The following is an 18,090-nucleotide window of genomic DNA, read 5'->3' as shown; positions in this document are numbered from 1 at the left end:
AAGTGGTTTCCAGGATTAGTTGTTCCATCACCTTTCCAGGGACTGAGGTGAGGCTGAGTGGCCTGTAGTTCCCTGGATCCTTCTTCTTGCCCTTTCCCACACATCAGTTTCAAAGCCCAAGATTTCAGTCTTACTGATCCTGAACGTGCTTGAACAGATCTAAGAATTTCATCCTGTTTAAAAGCGGTATCAAGTTAAGCACTAGAACTAATGATTATAATGTTCCTGTGGTTGCTTAATTTTGGGGACCTGTGGTGGTATTGCTGAAACTTTCTGCTATACCTGACTTAATGTTGTTTTCATTCCAAAAGACTTGTCCAAAAGTAATCAGAAATGTCTGCTACTGCAGAAAAGCAAAATTATCTCCTTTATGCATTGTTTTTTCTTCCTTTATGTTTTTTTAAACTTCATGAACTAAAAAGATAAAAATGCAGAACACTTAAGTTCATTTCTAGCTGGAAGTTACTAAATAGTTGATATAAGTCAAGGCTAAGTGTATTTTGTAGTTCCTGAGAAGTAAAAGTTGAAAACTATTTTCCTAGGTCCAATGTTAAATTAAGTTCTGGAGAAGAAAGTAAACAGAGTGACACAAAACATTTTTATGAAGCGGGAAAACCCCACTGGAACACAAGGCCAAACCTAGAGAGAGTTACTAGAAAAAGAGATTATCCTGAAGAAGGTGAAAACAGAGAAGAGGGCAATGCTGGCAACAGAAATGCAGAAGTGTGTTTGGTGTCAGAAAAAACAGGTTTATCCTTGGTAAGTACTGATCATGCGTTTTGAGCCACTTTATGCCTCAGTTCTTGAATTGAAGTTCTCTGAACCATAGGTGGCAGCATAGAAACCCACTATATGGCTGAGAAAGGTTAATGTGGTTCTTTCTTTTTTTTTTTTAATTCACTATTGCAAATGATGCTGAATAAATGGACTTGGAGTTTAAAAACTGGAATATTTAATATACACTGGTGTCTTACATTTAACAGTTTATATAGTCAGAAGTCTGCATTATCATGAACACGTACTAACACTTGTTACCAGTTAATTTAATGTCTATTATTCATTAAAAAATGAAAATTAAGGCAGCTCTCTAACATGAGATACTATGTAAAATCCATGTCAGTATACTTATAAGTCGAAAGGTATGTGAACAAAGTTCAGGCCTTTTTCTGCTTAAACTTGCTCAACAGACCTAACCTAGCCCAGACTACTTCCTTCTCTGTCTAAAGTTGTGACACCTCAACCAAGTTAGTCTGATGCTCCTTATTCTCTAGGTGGATCACTAAAATCTTTCAATTAACGTATTATTTTAGCCAGGTATCCATAGTTGACAGAACTGTGCTTGCTGATGTTTTTTATGTTCTGTAATACATTTCTCTGTGTATCTGTTTTTAATAATACTTAAACGCTGTTCTGTAAACTAGGGTAGTTTTTTCTTCCTAGTTTGTTCCCAGGGCATAAAAAATAATTTTCCCATCCCTTAAATTGTTCTTTAAATGAATAATTTTTTGAAACTACCTATTAATCTTTCCAGCTTCTGAAGAGTTGCTGTGCTTGATAAATTGAGCATGGCCTTAGTCTATTAACTAGCAGCAGCACCAGGAACTCAGGCATCATAGATAATACCATCTAATGATGCTTCTGCTGTCGAGCCTGAAATTAAAAAGGAGAAGAATGTTCTAAGCTATCAGAGATGACAGCTGAGCATGTTTTCAAGAACCTCAAATTTAGTCCTTTGAATCTTTTTGTTGCCAAAACCAGTTAAAAATGTTTGGGACTTAATATGGTAGTAATTGTCTTCTCTGTTCAGCAAAGCTCTAGTAACATAGTGGAAGCTGCATCCTTCTCAGAGGCTACAAGAAAACACAATTTTACAGACTCTGGTGAAGAAACATCTTGTAAAAGAATCAGGCAGGATAGTAGACTCCAGTCTTCAGAAAGATCAGCAGAGGGTGAGACTCAAATAGAACAAGAAGATGATTTTCAGCTTTCTACCTCTCAGAAAAAAGATTCAGACAATCTCACAAGGTAAAACAACTAATTTTGGCCTGTAAGCTCAACTGGTAGGCTTTGGTTTCTGTTTTAAAAACTTAATCATTAGCCATAGTTCTGCAATGTGTTATGTGACTGCATGCAGGATGTTAGTCCTTGTGTCTGCTATCTGAAAATATCTTACCGTGCCCTGCAGTCTCATAAAATGAACACAGCCAGCACTCCCACCAGCCCATCCCAGGGTTCACCTTTGGTTTCAACAGAAATTCCTGATTTTAAAGGGAGGACCTTGAAGTACCGATGGCGGGGGGCACAGGGGTTGTGGAATTAACCTAAACAGAAACTTTGGGCTGGAAGTGTCCTCTGCTGCTGTTTGTTTCCCTCTCTGCCAGTTTATCAAGGAGAATGTTTTTTGGGGGAAGCTTAGAATAACTTTCGGTACCCAGAGTGGTCGTGCACATCATTTTGAGGAGGGAAGAGTAAGCCACTGATTATTGAAGTGATTGCTGTCTGAGAAACCGGGGCAGATAATTAGTTATCATCTAACAGTTCTAGTTTCTAGACAGTAGTCTGATCAACTAAACTATCATAGTTTGGGGCTTCCGGTATAGCTGTAGCAAAAGAGAACTGGAAATGTTTCCATGATGCAAAAAGCATGTGATTTCCACATCCCTCCAAATTAAAGTTAATTCAGCCTAACCATTAGAATTAATTAATTCTAATCAAAGAATTCTGTATTTTGTAAATTTGATTGTGCAGTTTTCCAACACTCTGAAACTGCTCAATACACATTTACCATCAGTACTTTGTGCATACATGAAGAAATTAGGATTTCTGATTAAATGGCATGTGGATGCATTTTTGTCACTATACATTAGGAAGTAAATAGGTTGTATTGTTGGTCACAATGATCAGGTTTTATTCATTGATTTTTTTATTTTATTTTTGGAACACCTTGGACTTAATTGTTTTTTAATCATGCTTTTGTTCTGTTTTTTAGAAGGCAGTCCAAAAGGTCATCAAAATGGGTAGAGCTGCCAAAGCATGTCTCAGAGCTAAGAACTGCTGCTGCTTCTGCCTCTGAATGTGAGGCTGATTGCAGTGAGAAGGGGAATCAAAGGCAAGAAGTTAAACTGAGTGCTCCTAGAGGCAAAAGTTTGACAATTACACATAGAAAGAAATCTGGCAAGGAGCACAGAAGTTCAAAGACAACCTTGGTGACCCTCTGGGCTTCTCAAGAAGAAGAGGAGGAGGAGGAGGAGGCAGATGACTTTGAGCCTGAAAATGAAGATGAATGCTTTCCACCAGAGGAAGTAAACAAAGCTCCAGTATTTGTTCCTATAAGTCTTCGATCTCCAGAACCTGTTCCTGTTCAGATAGAGGAAACCATGGAGGAGGTATCATGTAGCTGGGTTCTGCATACGTACCTTTGTTTTGTTTGTTTATACAGCTTTTACCATAATTGCATCTCCAAGTACTTGAATTTTGTCACAATTTAGTCTGATCCATTAAGAATGGTGTTGAGAGTAGCAGGGATGTTACTTGGCACATATATTTGGTTTTGAATAGAACAGTACCTCAGTTGAAGGTCCAGTTATGTTTACAAACTGTATATAGGTCTGCAGGGTGCTCACCAGTTTGTTTATTGGGAGTGGATGTAGGCATAGATTACCACGCTTACTACATGTTTTAAGGCCCAGTGTGGAACAAATGGAGCATTTCAGTTTTACATTTGAGTGTTAGGAAATGAGAGAATAAGGGAGATGTTTATGTGTGTGGAGTACCCCTCGCTAAGAAGCTTCAGCTGTGTGGTGGGCTGACCTGAGCAGCAGCCAGGCATACGTGCAGCCACTTGCTCACTTTCCTGTCCTGTGAGACAAGGAGGAAATAGAAGGAGGGTAAGACTCATGGTTTAATACAAAGACAGTTTAACAGGTGAAGCAAAAGCTGCCTGTGAAAGCAAAGCAAAATAAGGAATCATATTATAGGGAATATCCGTTTGTTCAGTTTGAGTCAACTGTGCCAGCTGTGTGCTCTCTTGTCCTCTTGCACAGCCCAGCCTACTTGCTGGGGCAAAGAGTAGGAAAACACAAGCTTTGGCATTGTTGTTGCTGAACGCTGCTTGTACAAAAACACTGGTTTGATATCAACAGTGTTGTAGTCATAAATCCAAAACACAGCAGCATGTAGGCTACTATGAAGAAAATTATCTTCATCCTAGCCACACCCAGTACAATCTTCACCCTTTATTTCATACCATTTGTAACATGCTCATGTCCTACACTATACAGTACATCCTTATTAACCACAACTTCTCCTCCTGTCCTTTGATATATACATGGATATTATTCCCTTGGTCTGTGAGCCACCCCCTTAAAATGTCTGTCAAATGTCCTTTGAGCGATTTAGTCCATGGCTTGGGCTCTGTATATTACGTGGTTGCTCAGGAGAGGCAGCATGTTGTGTTGAGTTTTTGGGCACCAAAGCCAGCTCAAGTTGATCACTGCTGCACTTGCCTGGTTTCTTGTGAGGCTTGTCTTCCCTCAATTCGTGTTGTACTTACTAGAGCATACAACTCAGATAACGGGTTTAAAAAAATTTAAATGTATATCCATTAAAATCTCCAGCCCTTGTCCTTTTGATTCAGGCTGTAGAGTTTGATATGGCAACACACTCCACTCCTTTTCAGTGTTCCAGGGTGGGTCCTCCATGGGCTGCAGTCCAATTGGGGATGTTCCTACTTTGCTAAGTCTATGGGCCTCAGTCCCTGCTGCTGTCCATGAGAGACCATCCATACTTTTGTCAGGGGTTTTTTTGTGTTATTTTTTTTCTCCCGCAAAAGCTATGCATTTTGACTCTTCCATAGACCTCTTGCAGAGTTGGAAACTTTAAGCCTAGGGTACAGGCCTATGTTTTAATTGTATTCTTAGACTAGTATAAAACTTGAGACTATAAGACTATAACAAGACCTGGTATCATATCTATTAAGACCAGTCACTAGAGAGGAAATGGCACACTTTTCTGTCATCAGGGAACTGTTGAGCTTTGGTATCAGTGGACTCGGTTCAAGGCCTTGAAAGGCGTTGTGCTTAAAGGTTTAGACATTTTTCTGGTCCCCCCCCCCCCCTCCATGTTGTTCAGTGTGACAACTTTGGGGGTTTTTGTCCCTTCTAGCCTGTTTTATCTCAGTGCTGTGTCTTCACAGCTCTTTTTTCTTACACCTTCCCCCCCTCCCCCCCCCCCCCCCCCCCCCGTTCCAAATCTGTTTATCTGACCTGTTCCATTCATGCCTCAGATCTTTGTCTCATGCCTCAGATCTTTGTCACTACCTCTTTCCATTCACTCCAGTTCTTTCTTGATACTACTAGTCATCTTCCTCTTTTCTCCCATTGAAATTCTGCTTTTTTGTCTACTGAATTAATCACACTGTCTCTCTTCTATGGGTGAAACAGCAATAGAATTGAAAGCTCAGTCAAAACACTAGATGGAGGCTCTAGACCAGGGGTCCTCAAACTGTTTAACCAGGGGGCCGGCGCGGATGCAGTGGCAGGCAGCCATCTGCGGCTGCTTGGTTTCCCCCCTCAACCCCTGGGGGGGGTGGGGGGGGTGGGGTGCAGGGGGGTCTGTAAATACCAGGGGCCGGATTGAGGAACCTGGGGGGCCGTATCCAGCCTGCGGGCCATAGTTTGAGGACCCCTGCTCTAGAACAATAATGGACAGCTAAGTTGCTTCACAGAAAGTTTTGCTGAATCCCTTAATTTCAAAGATGTGGAATATGTTATGTGTGGGGACGATCCTCATGTTTCCTGCTTTAACGCACAGGAGCCATGAGTACTACTAAGGGATATGGTTAGATACCTGAGGACTCAGCTGTTACCAAATTTAAATAGATCAGTTGGAAAGTATCTGTAAAAGTGCAAGCCTTTGAAAGCTACCCAGATTGAGCAGTGCTTTTCCTAAGAACCTCATCAGTAATATTGTAACCTTTCTGCCAAATTTCAAGTCCTTGTTTCTGAAAATGTCAAGTGTCTGAAGTTCTAAATGAAAGGACGGTGTTAAAGAAGAAAAAAAAATTACAGGTAAAATGGTGGATGGGTAGGTGTCTTTGTGTGGGAGTGTGTATTCCCTCCTCTTACTTTGGTAAAAGGCTGAACTGTTTTTCCTTCCTGCAGACTTAAAAAGCAGAAAAAGTGTGAAAATTTAACAAAACCCAGTTGAGGTAAATAGCCACCATGAAAGATCTCAGCCACATAACTTAGTCTGGTAGAGTAGTAACCAACTAGAAACAAGGTCTTAGGTTGTCTCATGCTTCTATTTAGTTAGAAGCAGCACTACTATTTCTGCCTCCAGTTCATACAACTGCTGCCGCCTTAAAGCAGAAAGTATGTAATATAAGACTTGATTTTGGGTAAGTGTTCAAGATCTGATAAGTATGTGTGACTTACAAAAATTTGCATTTGACAGATTTTCTTTTGGGGCTGATGAACTTACATACTTTTTAAATTATTTTTACAGCTGGAAATATCTGTGAATATACCAGATGTGCAGGTGGCTACTGATGTTGAAAGTCTCTCTCATGCATCTGTCCAGCCAATGGTACAGAGGGAGGAAAAAGTAAACACCTTAACATCAGTAAGAATTTTGTTTGTTTGTTTCATGGCACATACAAAGCTATGTCAACAGTGTCTGCCATTTCTGCTTCTAACAGTATAGCTTAATAGGCTCTTACTTGTCCCACACAGATATGAGGGACACAGCTATGGGAAAACTATGTGAGTAAATATTGCTAGCCTTTAAAATGCTCTTTCAAAGCCAGGGTAACCTTTGGGCAGAGCACTTGCCCACAAGAATTAAGTTAAAATTTTGGAGTCATTTTATATGGAACTTTGATATTGTTTTTCTTTTTATTTAAGGAAACAACCATACATGAAAATCCAGAGGTGGACAAAGGTAGATATGAAACAATCTTGTTCATATCTTTCCCGTTAACTTGCTACCAATATGTAGTTATTCTTGCTAGAAGTTTATATACCTTATAAAAAACACCTGCTCTTGCGATGCTGGATGCTTTTATGTTTGGAGAAAGTTAAACAATTTTTTTTCGTACTGTTCTCTATCAGTAGTCTTCTACTGCTCTCTGTCAAGTATTGCAAGGTTCTGTTTCCCAGGGTCAGAATGTGTCTTTTGTATAGCCTATCGCTTTCCTATGGTGGTTAGTTGTACCAGAAGAGGAAACTTTGCAAGTGCTTTCTTGATGTGTGACTGTGTGATACAGAGAGTGGGCAGATTCACAGCTTTGTCAGCAATGTGGTCTCCGACTTAGATATCCTCAACTGGTAAAAAAGCAGGTGTGACAGACTGTGATCCCAGTTTTACAGAAGCAAATATTCCTTCCATGTGAGATGGTACAATTACAGGTCTACTAATTTTTAGAATAACTTTCATTTCTAAATTTAAATACATCTTCCTAGGATGTAGCCCACTGAAAATTGAGTGAGATACTGTCTCAGATGAAGGAGGGGAAGTCTGCTTTGTTCTTTCAGTTTATTTCAGTACAGTAGCTTTGGAGACTGGAAATGTTTTGTTGGATGTGACTAGTTAGTGATAGGCAAAGGGATGTATTCTGGATAAAGATTAGCAAGCAGGAGTCTAAACTTGGGATATGGATCAACACTATATAGGTTATGGATTTCTGTGATTAAACTGTTAGCTCTTTCTTTCCCATTTATGGTGGGCTGACCTTGACTAGCTGTGAGATGCCCACCCAGCTGCTCTCCCACTCCTCTTCCTCATCAGGATGAAGGGAGAAAACAAAACGGAAAAGCTCCTGGGTTGAGATAAAGATAAGGAGATCACGAATCAAAACAGGCTCAACTTGGGGAAAACTCTATTTAATCTGTTGCTAAACAAAATAGAGTAGGATGGTGAGAAACAAAGACAAAAATCCCTCCCCATCTTTGCAGGCTCAACTTCATGCCTTTGTTTCCCACGCCTCTGCCTCCACCCCACAAGTGGTGCAGGGGGGTGGGGAGTAGCAGTTGTGGTCACTTCCTAACGCTTCATCTCTGCTGCTTCTTCTTGCTCATGCTTTTCCCCTGTTCCACTGTGGGGCCCTTCCTATGGGGTACAATCCTTCAGGATAATTCTGCTCCACCATGAGTCCTCTACAGGGTGCAGTTGCTTTAGGGAGTATCTACCTGCTCCACCAAGGTGTCCTTCATAGGTTGCAGGGGAATCTCCGCTCCTGCACATGGAGCACCTCTTCCTCCTCCTTCCTTATCAACCTTGGTGTTTGCAGGGTTGTTTCTGACACTTTTTCCCCTCACCTTTCACTGCTCTGCAACATTCTTCCCTTTCTTAAATACATTTCCGAAAGGTGACACTTTCTTGGCTGACAGGCTCAGCTGTGTCCTGTGATGGGTCAGTTGGAGCTGGCTGTGTCCAAGGTAGCCCCTGCTGCTGCCAACACCTTGCCACCTTACCCAGTACACAATTAAAGGGAATAATGTTGCTGCTCAGTGTTTTTACATAGTTTTTGTAGTTTGTATTTAGTGGATGAAAGTTGCTGTCTTGTCAACAAGCATCTTGATCTATGAATGGCAACGATTTAAAAAATACATACTCCACTGTATTGATGATAGTGCCAAATGCTTTTTGGATATCAGTAAGTGGATTTCTTGTTAACGTGGTTTTGACTTTTAATGTTTGTTAACAACTTTGCAGGAGCTAATGATGGAAGCGCTGAAGCTGCCATGACTTTACTTGCAATGGGTGATCCAATGTTCCAGTTAAAAACAAGCACTGAAGGTATGATCTGATTTATGGGACAAAGCTTTGCTTGTACTTTCTGGGCCCACCTAAGAAGGGATGGAGCAGTGGCTGCAAAACTCTTCCGTATGCTGCTGCGTAGTAGGAGGTCAAAAGACTTTTATGCTTTTAGTCCTGCTGATGGTAATGCATAGTCAAACTAGGCGGTGCAGGTTGGCTGGAAAAAGTAAGGCACCTTACTTGGTGCTGCCAACTGCATCACTGTGCTAGAAAGATGTTTCTGAGACCTGTTTTAGGATGGACATGTTTGAATTAACCGAGTCACATAAATTGGACAGAAGAAAGGAATTGGGCTTAAATAACCGTAACTCAGGCCTTTAATGTGAAGCATAGCTTTTTATCACCTAACTAGCTACAACCTGAAATTACCTGGGTTTAGTTTAGGTTTTAATGGACTTTTATTTAGAATTTATTATCTGCTTTCATTGGCTGAATGTTACATTCTTACGATCAAACGTGTGATCCTAGGACTGCATTTACCTGGGTTTGAGTTTGCATCGTTGGAGAACACAGACTTTGTGAAATGAGGTTTGAAGCTGAACATGTGTAAAATAGCTTTATGTACATGCCAAACTGAGTCTTTTAAATTATGCTTTTCTATTCTGTTTATTGTTCTAACCAGAATGGACACACATCTTACCCACTCAAGATGAGTTGGACATGGCCAGTAGCCTTATAACCCATGCCTACTCCAAACAAAATACAACTTCTAGTCAGTATTTACTGTCTTCAGACTCTTCTACCAAGGAATTGGTCCCATCTGAGAATGGAAGCAGCATTAATCTAGAGGATCAAAGCACTGGCACAAGAATAGATGTTGAAGAATATTTTGAGAAAAATGCTACAGATAACAGGTTAAATAACTACTTCATTTTCTTTAGGGAGAGAGATCCTCCTACACTGCTTAGTTTTGCTAGGTTATTTCCGGTATTTTTATTGAATTGCAAGCAGTCTTGCTTTACCAAACGTTTCTCAGTTTATGTAATTTTGTATGTAATCTGGAAAACCCCTCTTATCTTTCTTTTATGACTTTTGTGAAGTGTTGGTGTATAATATTGGGGATGTAGAACTTGTTCTTCACTCCTGAAGTTGTTTACCCTGGTGAGGGAGAAAGTGATATTCAGACTTAGTTGGTATGGATCACTGTTAATTACCAAGCTGATTTTCCCAAAGTACTTTACAGCTAATTAAGCCAAGGCAAATTGCTTAAGTGTCACTGCTACTGTGGGATGCAGATCAAAGATTCAGAACAAAGGAACTGGTTGATCTATCATTATGGTTTTTAACTCTCGGAAAAAATTATAGTCAAAGATACCTTAATTTAAGTCCAGTGGTTCTTTTATTATATTATTAACCAGAACTTGTTACCATGTGATGAGTGTTAAATTTCTGATCTTCTTGTACATCTTCAATATTTCAATTACTCATTTTTTTCTGTAGATAAGGAATATCCTAGTTTGCAGTATCCCTGGCTGTTCCAGTTCCCAGATGTTTTTTATTTTTGCTCTGCCAAATAGTGTTCTGTCTCTTCTATCAGCTGCAGCCTGTATTTCAGCTTTTTGTCATCTCATCTACTCCATCTCTCTTGCCTCTTCTGCACCAACTGTCAAAAATCAAGAATATTGATGGCATTTTTCCTTTTTTACTTGCAGTGATAGCTCTTTGCCTATGGTGAATAGTATGAGACTGACAAAAGACGGACACCTGAAGCTTGAGCCAGCCTTTGGAGTATTGAGGTCAGATGAAAATGTAATTCAGAAGCCATTTAATACAAATGTACTTGTGGAACAACTAGAGCAAGTTCAAAGTGGTAAGCCTGTTTCTTATCCTAGGGTTCTGAAAATGGTTTCTTCTGATGGATTTACATTTCATCAAGAAATGAAACTAAGCTGAAAGCCTTCACTTTCTGTTCATATTCACTAATTATGCATCATCACTGTAATGTAGGGCATCCATTTATGATACAAATAAGCATACCTTTCAGTATAAAATTAAATGTAATCTGAGTAGCATGTTCTCAGTGCAGGTCTTAAATTCCCTGGAAAGCCATAAAATTACTGGACTGCCAATTACAAAAATACAGTATAATATAGTGTACTTTTTTTTTCTATTATTATTGTCTTTCCCTTTTATTAAAACCAGAATGGGAGGTATACAGAATTGTTTTAGCATTCTTTAAAACAGTTATAAAAAAATATGGTCTTCAAACTCTTAGTTACCTTCAAGTCATTGGCAAAATGCACAACATACCAAAGGCAAGATGAGATATGTATGCCTACTTATGTAAGGCATAAATATGCATGTCTATATGTAAAGCAATATTGTTAGTAATTTTGTAGTGTGTTTATATATACACATCTACATATATATGCATTTTAATATAAAAAATTTCTATGTAAAAATAATATACATATGTATATGCATACACACAAAATGCTATTGTGATTTTTATTCTTACATATCTTAGAGTATACAACCCTGAGAGGTACCGCAGAAATGCAGAAGGTGGAACTAGAACAGGTCAGACCAGCTGCAGGTGATTCTTCAGTTCTTCATGATTTTGCTGCTAGAAGTATGGAACTTACCGTGCAAGTAGATGAAACTGAGAGGTAGGAAGAATCATCAGTTAATATTGACTTCATTCCTAAAGTCTCTTAAAATATGCAGCTGAAGTGCATGTGTAGTACATGTCTGTGATGGAAACAGTGTGCTTACAGGTAGTGTGTGTTTATGCACAGAAGTGTACGGTTTAGACTTTTTATTTTTAAGGTTTTTCTCCTTGCATGTTGTCCTACAGCTTTTGGAGGTAAAACATCAACTTATGTTTGCTGGTTCAGAATTTAGTAATCCCTATGCTGCTTAATTGTCTCCCATGAAATTGTATGTGAAACAAAATGTTAAGGAGTTGAACAACTTGGAAATGTTAATGAGCTTGCAAGGCTTCCTGCTTGGTCATACTTTTAGTAGTAAAGTCTCAATTAGTGGTGTTAGGGAGGCTTTTTCCTGAAATATTTTATGTAGACTTGTTCTAAAATTATGCATTCTATTTACTAGAATGATGCAGTTTTTAAACAGGTGCCCTGTTTCTCTGCAGCTATGTAACTGTCATATTAAAAAAATAATCTTACAAAATGTAGCCCATGCACAGGGTACCTTCAATTGGTTTCAAATTAACTAGATATATACCTTACAGAACAGAAAAAAGGATGAGAAATGCTTGTGGAAATTCAGGAGATTTAAGACCTGTAACTGCGTCACCAAAACCTGAAAAATCTCACCTTCATCTAGAGGACCATCCAGGTCAGAGTTCTGTGGATGGACTTCCTGAGCAAAATCTTTGTTCTTCTGAGCACGATAGAGCCACAATTGACTTTACTCAGGTAAAGAACTTAATTTAGTTATAGTCTAGAGTGCCCAGTTTTTGAAATTTTGTAAAGGAAGAGGTTTTTAATGCAAATGTACTCACCCATTTTAAAGACCTCGTACTTCAACCGGTGAGTGAAACTTTCTTTTTTGCAAAGATATAACCAAACTTGGTATTTCAGACAATCTTATCATTGCAAGCCTCAGTTTATAGCATTTCAGCAATGTATTGGCAAATTTTTGAGACATTTTTTAAAGTTGTAATTGAAGAAGTAACCGAGGACTCATCATCTTGGTTTTGGCTGGGATAGAGTTGATTTTCTTTTCAGTAGCCGGTGTAATACTGTGTAATGCTTTAATATGAGAACAATGTTGGTAACACACTGATGTTTCAGTTGCTAAGTAATGTTTCTACTAAGTGAAGGACTTTCAGTCTCTTAGGCCTGGCCAGCAGGAAGGCTGGAGGGGCAGAAGAAATTGGGAGGGGACACAGCCAGGACAGGTGACCCAAACTAGCCAAAGGGATATTCCGTACCATAGAACATCATGCTGAATGTACAAATTAGGGGTGGTTCGTTGGGGCTGGCCAGTCACTGCTGGGGGACTGGTGGGGCATCAGTCAGCAGGTGGTGAACAATTTTATTGTGCACCACTTGTTTAGATTTTTTTCCTTTTGTATTTTATTCCTCTCTTCCTTTTCTTTTCATTACATTTTTTTCGTTGCTAGTTTATTTTATTTCAGTTATTACATTGTTCTTATCTCAACCCATGAATTTTAATACGCACACCACACCATCCCCTGATTCTTCTTCCCATCCCACTGCAGGGGGGAGTGAGCAAGCAGCTGTGTGGTACTTAGTTCCTTGCTGGGGTTAAACCACGACACTTGTGTATTTATTCAGTCTGACCTCTTACTGTGTTATATTTATTTAGATTAAAGTTGTTAAAATGTCACTGCTGGACACAGCATTTTCACTGCTGCCTTCATTTGCTTTGTTTAAAACAAATTACATCCTTGGCTATGCTCTTTCCCTTTTATTTCAAAACCCAGTTAAGTGTCTTACATGTATATTATTATGGACAAACAGTATGTCTTTCACATCTGTTTCTTTGCTGTGTTTTGTGTATCCCTGTTCTAGTATAAACAAGAAGTATTTTTTTAATACTTTAAATTTTAATAAAATAATTTAAAAAATTAATAAGATAATAATTAAACAAACTTTTTAATACTTTAAAAGTATTATTTCTTCATGAAAGAAAGGTTCATTCTCACTTCCCTTAGGTTTTCTAGTGTTGCCTGAGATCAGTGTATGCGCAGTTACGGTGGGCGGCTGAGAGGTAGTAGCTCATTTCCCCAGTGCAACCTGTTGATGTGTCAAGGCTGATCTCATGTTAGAATAAGGTACAAGACTGATTTGGCTTGTACAGGACTGACAGAGAGTATGAGAAAAGGCAGCTTGCAGTAAGAGTATTCCTGTTTTTAGCAAAGGTACATGCCACAAAAGGGAAGGGGTAGATGAGTTGCAGAGCTTAATGTTTTTCTTTGGCACTCGGTGGTTTTGTAATGGTTGGGGGAATTTGTTCTCTTAGTGCCACTGAGCAATTTATGGTGTGAGTCATCTCTGACAGAGTTGTGCTGTGGGAAGTATAAATTTATTTTGACAAACCATCAGTACAGACAATGAACTGTATATAAATTTTACATTGCTCAAGTGTTTCTTGTCTTTGTCAGGTTAATGTCCTTCAGCCTAGAACAGCTAGAAGTAAAAGCTGACAAATGCAATTATGATGATGTCATTAGATACTTTTTTTGGCCCTTCAGCATTTGACATGGTTTGTTTCTTACCTGTTTTCTAGAGTTATTTCTCAGATTTATTAACTAATTTTATTTCAAATGTGTTATTTCTAGAGTGAAGCTTGTGCTCAGGATGCTCAACAACCATGCGTGAGCAGCACAGAAGAGACTTCAGGTATAATGTGCTAATTATTTTAAGTTAGCAAAAGCCCACACTCACTTGTGTAGTTTGTGGTTATGCAAAGACAAACTTAAAAAGTTTTTTAAATGTTTTCATTGACATGATTGATCAATCTATTTCGTTAACAAACATAATGACCTACAACAAAGTACATTCCCTTCCCTAGCCTCTTAGCATTACATTTAAGTAACACAAACTAGATGAGAACTTCCTGAATGACACTTCCTTAAGTTTAAATATCAGTGGAAGGGAAACTTCTTGCTCTCTTCTCCATCCTGCGAGCTTCTGCTGCTTACCTTGTGCTATGCTTAGTAGCGGTTAGAGCCCTTTGTGAGCCTCTGACTCACTTATCCATCAAAAGTTGAACATGACAGAGGGAGAGAACAGGTGTAGTTTTCCACAGGCTTAGTAAGCTATAGTGGCTCTTGAAGTTGTCAAGCGAATGCCAGTGTGAAGAGCTGTGTGAGTGGGAAGGCTGGACTGTGCAAGTGTGGAGCAGGGGAGAAAAGAAGAAGGGAAGACAAGGGGAGATGACAATTAGGCTTTTCTCTGTAGCTGTAGTGAGTCAGCAGATTAATGCCTAACTGATTAGACATGTTGAAAGGTATGAAGGTGATGGCAGCTTTTCCTTAAAACAAATTGAAATGGAACTGGTTTGGAACCAATACTTGGCCAAAGCGTAGGGAAAATCACTGTGTCAGAAGCCCAGAATACTTAGTTTACATGGAAATTGCAGTCCGAAGTTGTAACTCCTGAGCATGTGCAAAAGATAGATCTCTAAGAAGTATTGGTCCTGTTATGCTCTGTTATTGCAAGGATCTTGGGGTGAAGCATCTTAAATCATCTTTGATTAGATAAAGAATCGAAGTGAGTTGAGATTGGAATAACAGCAGCTTTACATCATCAAGAACAAGAGCTGTCCTAAGTAATGGAGCAGCACTGTTGTTTTCCATCTTCTGAAAACTTTACAAATATTCTCTCCTTAAATTCATTCTAATGGATAGCAGTTGGAGTTATCTGTTAATGTCTATCTGTTGACTAAATTATTTATATTTTTCATTTATTAAATTCAAGACTATGCTTCTTAGGTCCTGTTTGACAAGTCTGCAGTGAAGGGAAAAATCCTTGGGTTCCCTGTCAAAACAGCAGATTCCTGCCATTTAAAGAAGTAACTCTTAATACCTGACAGTTGCAATTAAAGACAGAGGGCCATTTGATTACCACTTACACAAGTTTAATTAAACTGCAGATTGTTCTTTAATGCTAGAACACCCATTTAAAAAACTTCATTCCAGCTAGGCATTTTTAATATTCTTCACTCTGACGGTAATCAGGACTCCACTGCAATGAGTAGGCTCCAGGGGGTGACGATGCATATCTCTTCTAAGAAGAAAGGAAGCATATTGTCTCAAGACTCTCCCCAGTGCCTTTTTCCATGGAGAAATGATTGCTAAAATTTAATTACTTAAGGTAGGAAGGGCGTGAAGAGAACAATGTACTTTCAAACTTGAATAATAGACTTCTGTTATTTCTTTATTTCCCTGAAAAAATTACAGTAGTGAACAATGATCATAGATGTCCAGAGGAGGAACAGACATTCATTTTAACATTGGTGGAAATCCCAGCTGACTCAAAAGAGTTTGATGCATCTGCTTTGCTGGAACAAACTTCAGAACCCTTACTACCAGCCCCAATACTTATCAGCCCAATAAACGCAAGTGAAACAAGTGTGACTGAAGTGGACAGGTAAATGCTTTTATTTTTGAGCAAAATGAAACACTTTTTGTGAACCTTGATAGTTTCCTGAATGTGAATTACAGAATCTCTCAAAAGAAGAAAGGCAAGAGGGAATAATTTGGCAAACTGGTCAGAGAATTAAGAAAGTGAAAAGGGTTTTAATCAGATTTGATGAAGATTTCATTGGTGGTTTAAAGTTAGTGTTTCAGCTAGCTGGGATTTTTTTGTCAGCCTTAACTCTGATTTTTCTGTAGAGCAAGTCTTCCTCTTTAATAGAAGTCGTTTGTCCAGCCTGGGTATTCAGCCGTAGATACTTAAAATGAAAAGTAACTGAAATGAAAAGTTGAAGCATGTTTGCTTTTTTACAGTACTGCAACAGTTGTGTGAAGTAGCTGTTAATTCATTTTTAGTATAGATGGTCTTCTGGAGAACATGATAAACTGGACATAAATTCAGATACCATTCTCTTGAGTTAATGCATGTTCAAAAGTCAGAAATGCTGAGAAAGCAAACAAATTGATTACTCCATAGAATAATAGCTGGTTTGCAATACTGTGATACAAAGGGTTTGAGTTTCTTTTACAAGGAGTGCTCTTCCATGCAATGTGACAAAATTATTTCAACATTAGAGTTGAACTAATTCTCCTGGTCAGTTTGGGAGAAAAAATCCATCATCAAAGGAAAAAGACATTCTGAAGAATAGGAAGTGTTACAAAGTTGTAAAAAAAATTATATTAATGTAAGTCTTCAGATCATAACTAGGGGTGTGATGCAATTCCACATCATTGTGGTGGACCTTGCCCTGTGATGTCAGATGTTAGTGTTATTCCCTTAGTTATTGAAAGGATAGGTCTTTCAGTGAGTTTTGGCTGCACAATGAGTTTTGGCTACACAGTGTAAGCATTCAAACTTCTGTGGAACTACTGATGATCAGATTGCTGACAGGCAGAGTTGGGGTTACAGCAGTTGGACTCAATGATCTTAAAGGTCTTCTCCAACCTAAATGATTGTATGATTCTATGATCTTCTGTCTCACTGTTCCCTTACTATTTTACCCTATTTCCCTAGTCTCTGCTGCTTCCCTAGATGTCTTGCTGCCTTTTGAGATCATACTGGGGGAGGTGTGGATTGGGGGGATGGAAGGGTGTGGGGGCATGGGGATGAAGATACAACTGCGTATATAAATAATATGATATTTTAGGGTTTTCTAGGGCAGTTAATCAGTTGTCATGTTTTTACATTTTATGAAAATAACAAGTGGAGTCAAACAGAACAGCTTCTGAAGTAACTAGATTCAATTAGACTAGAAAAAGTCAATTCTCTAACTCAAGATAGCACAGCAAAATGTTTCTTGGTAGTAAATAGTGCATTTGAAGTTAATATTGACATTAAGCAAGGAAGAGTATCACCATAGATCCATGTGTAATTTCTATACAGAAATGTTACACAAAGTAAATTTTGGCTTCTTGTACAGTCACAATAATGACTTTATGTATTAACAGCATTGGATCCTTGACAACTGCAGCTGACGAATTTGCTGCACCTTTAAACAGCAGTAGTGAAACCAAACACCTGGAGAGTGCATCACCAGAGCCCATTTCAAATTTGAAGACAACTCAAAAAAGGACATCTGCTGAGCTTGAAGATGATGATTTTCCTCCTGCCAAAAAAACATCTGCTGTTGTACTAGAAGGTAACTCGGAAACCATTTATAAGGTGAGGTCATAATTTGGTAAGTGAGTATGCATAGTGTAGATGCATAACACATAATAGAGCATTTTAATTATGTTTTTAGTTCAACAGTGTAGCTTAAAAATGTACTGCCTGGAGAACTTAAAAGGAAAATCAACACCCATAGACTGCTTTTCATTTTGAACTCTGAAACAGTTTTTGGGCTGTTGATTTAGTATTAATTTTTGGAGAATCTGTAGGCTCTCAGGGTTTTTTATTAGACTTCCTAGTAGACAGACTGGTAATATGTCTTATTTGGCTCATTCACCACGGCCTTTTCAACAATGACATGGCAGGAGGGGAAACTGGAAATATACTGAATGACTGGCAGACTGTCTAGGTTCATTGAACACTGTTATGATTTGTCACGGTATGTGTTACATGAAAAAGTGGTTAGATATGTTCCTACCATTTTTCAAGGTAGCAGGTATTGGTTAAAAAGAACAAGCTGCAAACAAAAACTGGC

General features: G+C 38.7%; 1 protein-coding gene across 5 annotated transcripts in view; it reads left to right on the top strand.

Annotated features, from left to right (window-relative positions):
• BDP1 (B double prime 1, subunit of RNA polymerase III transcription initiation factor IIIB) overlaps positions 1-18,090 on the top strand; it is a 55,108-nt gene that overhangs the window by 31,081 nt on the left and 5,937 nt on the right. For all 5 annotated transcript variants that reach the window (XM_037373074.1, XM_037373077.1, XM_037373075.1 and 2 more), the window contains exons 26-38: positions 543-759; positions 1,808-2,025; positions 2,990-3,386; positions 6,505-6,621; positions 6,903-6,939; positions 8,713-8,796; positions 9,440-9,671; positions 10,470-10,627; positions 11,285-11,426; positions 12,011-12,197; positions 14,090-14,150; positions 15,713-15,902; positions 17,396-17,609. In XM_037373074.1, coding sequence (XP_037228971.1) covers positions 543-759; positions 1,808-2,025; positions 2,990-3,386; positions 6,505-6,621; positions 6,903-6,939; positions 8,713-8,796; positions 9,440-9,671; positions 10,470-10,627; positions 11,285-11,426; positions 12,011-12,197; positions 14,090-14,150; positions 15,713-15,902; positions 17,396-17,609 — 2,254 coding nt within the window. The remainder of the gene's footprint in view (positions 1-542; positions 760-1,807; positions 2,026-2,989; positions 3,387-6,504; positions 6,622-6,902; positions 6,940-8,712; positions 8,797-9,439; positions 9,672-10,469; positions 10,628-11,284; positions 11,427-12,010; positions 12,198-14,089; positions 14,151-15,712; positions 15,903-17,395; positions 17,610-18,090) is intronic.

Source organism: Falco rusticolus, chromosome Z (assembly GCF_015220075.1).
Source record: "Falco rusticolus isolate bFalRus1 chromosome Z, bFalRus1.pri, whole genome shotgun sequence".
NCBI lineage: Eukaryota > Metazoa > Chordata > Aves > Falconiformes > Falconidae > Falco > Falco rusticolus.
Note: the sequence above shows the minus strand (reverse complement) of the source record. Positions and strands in the feature narration are given on the sequence as shown.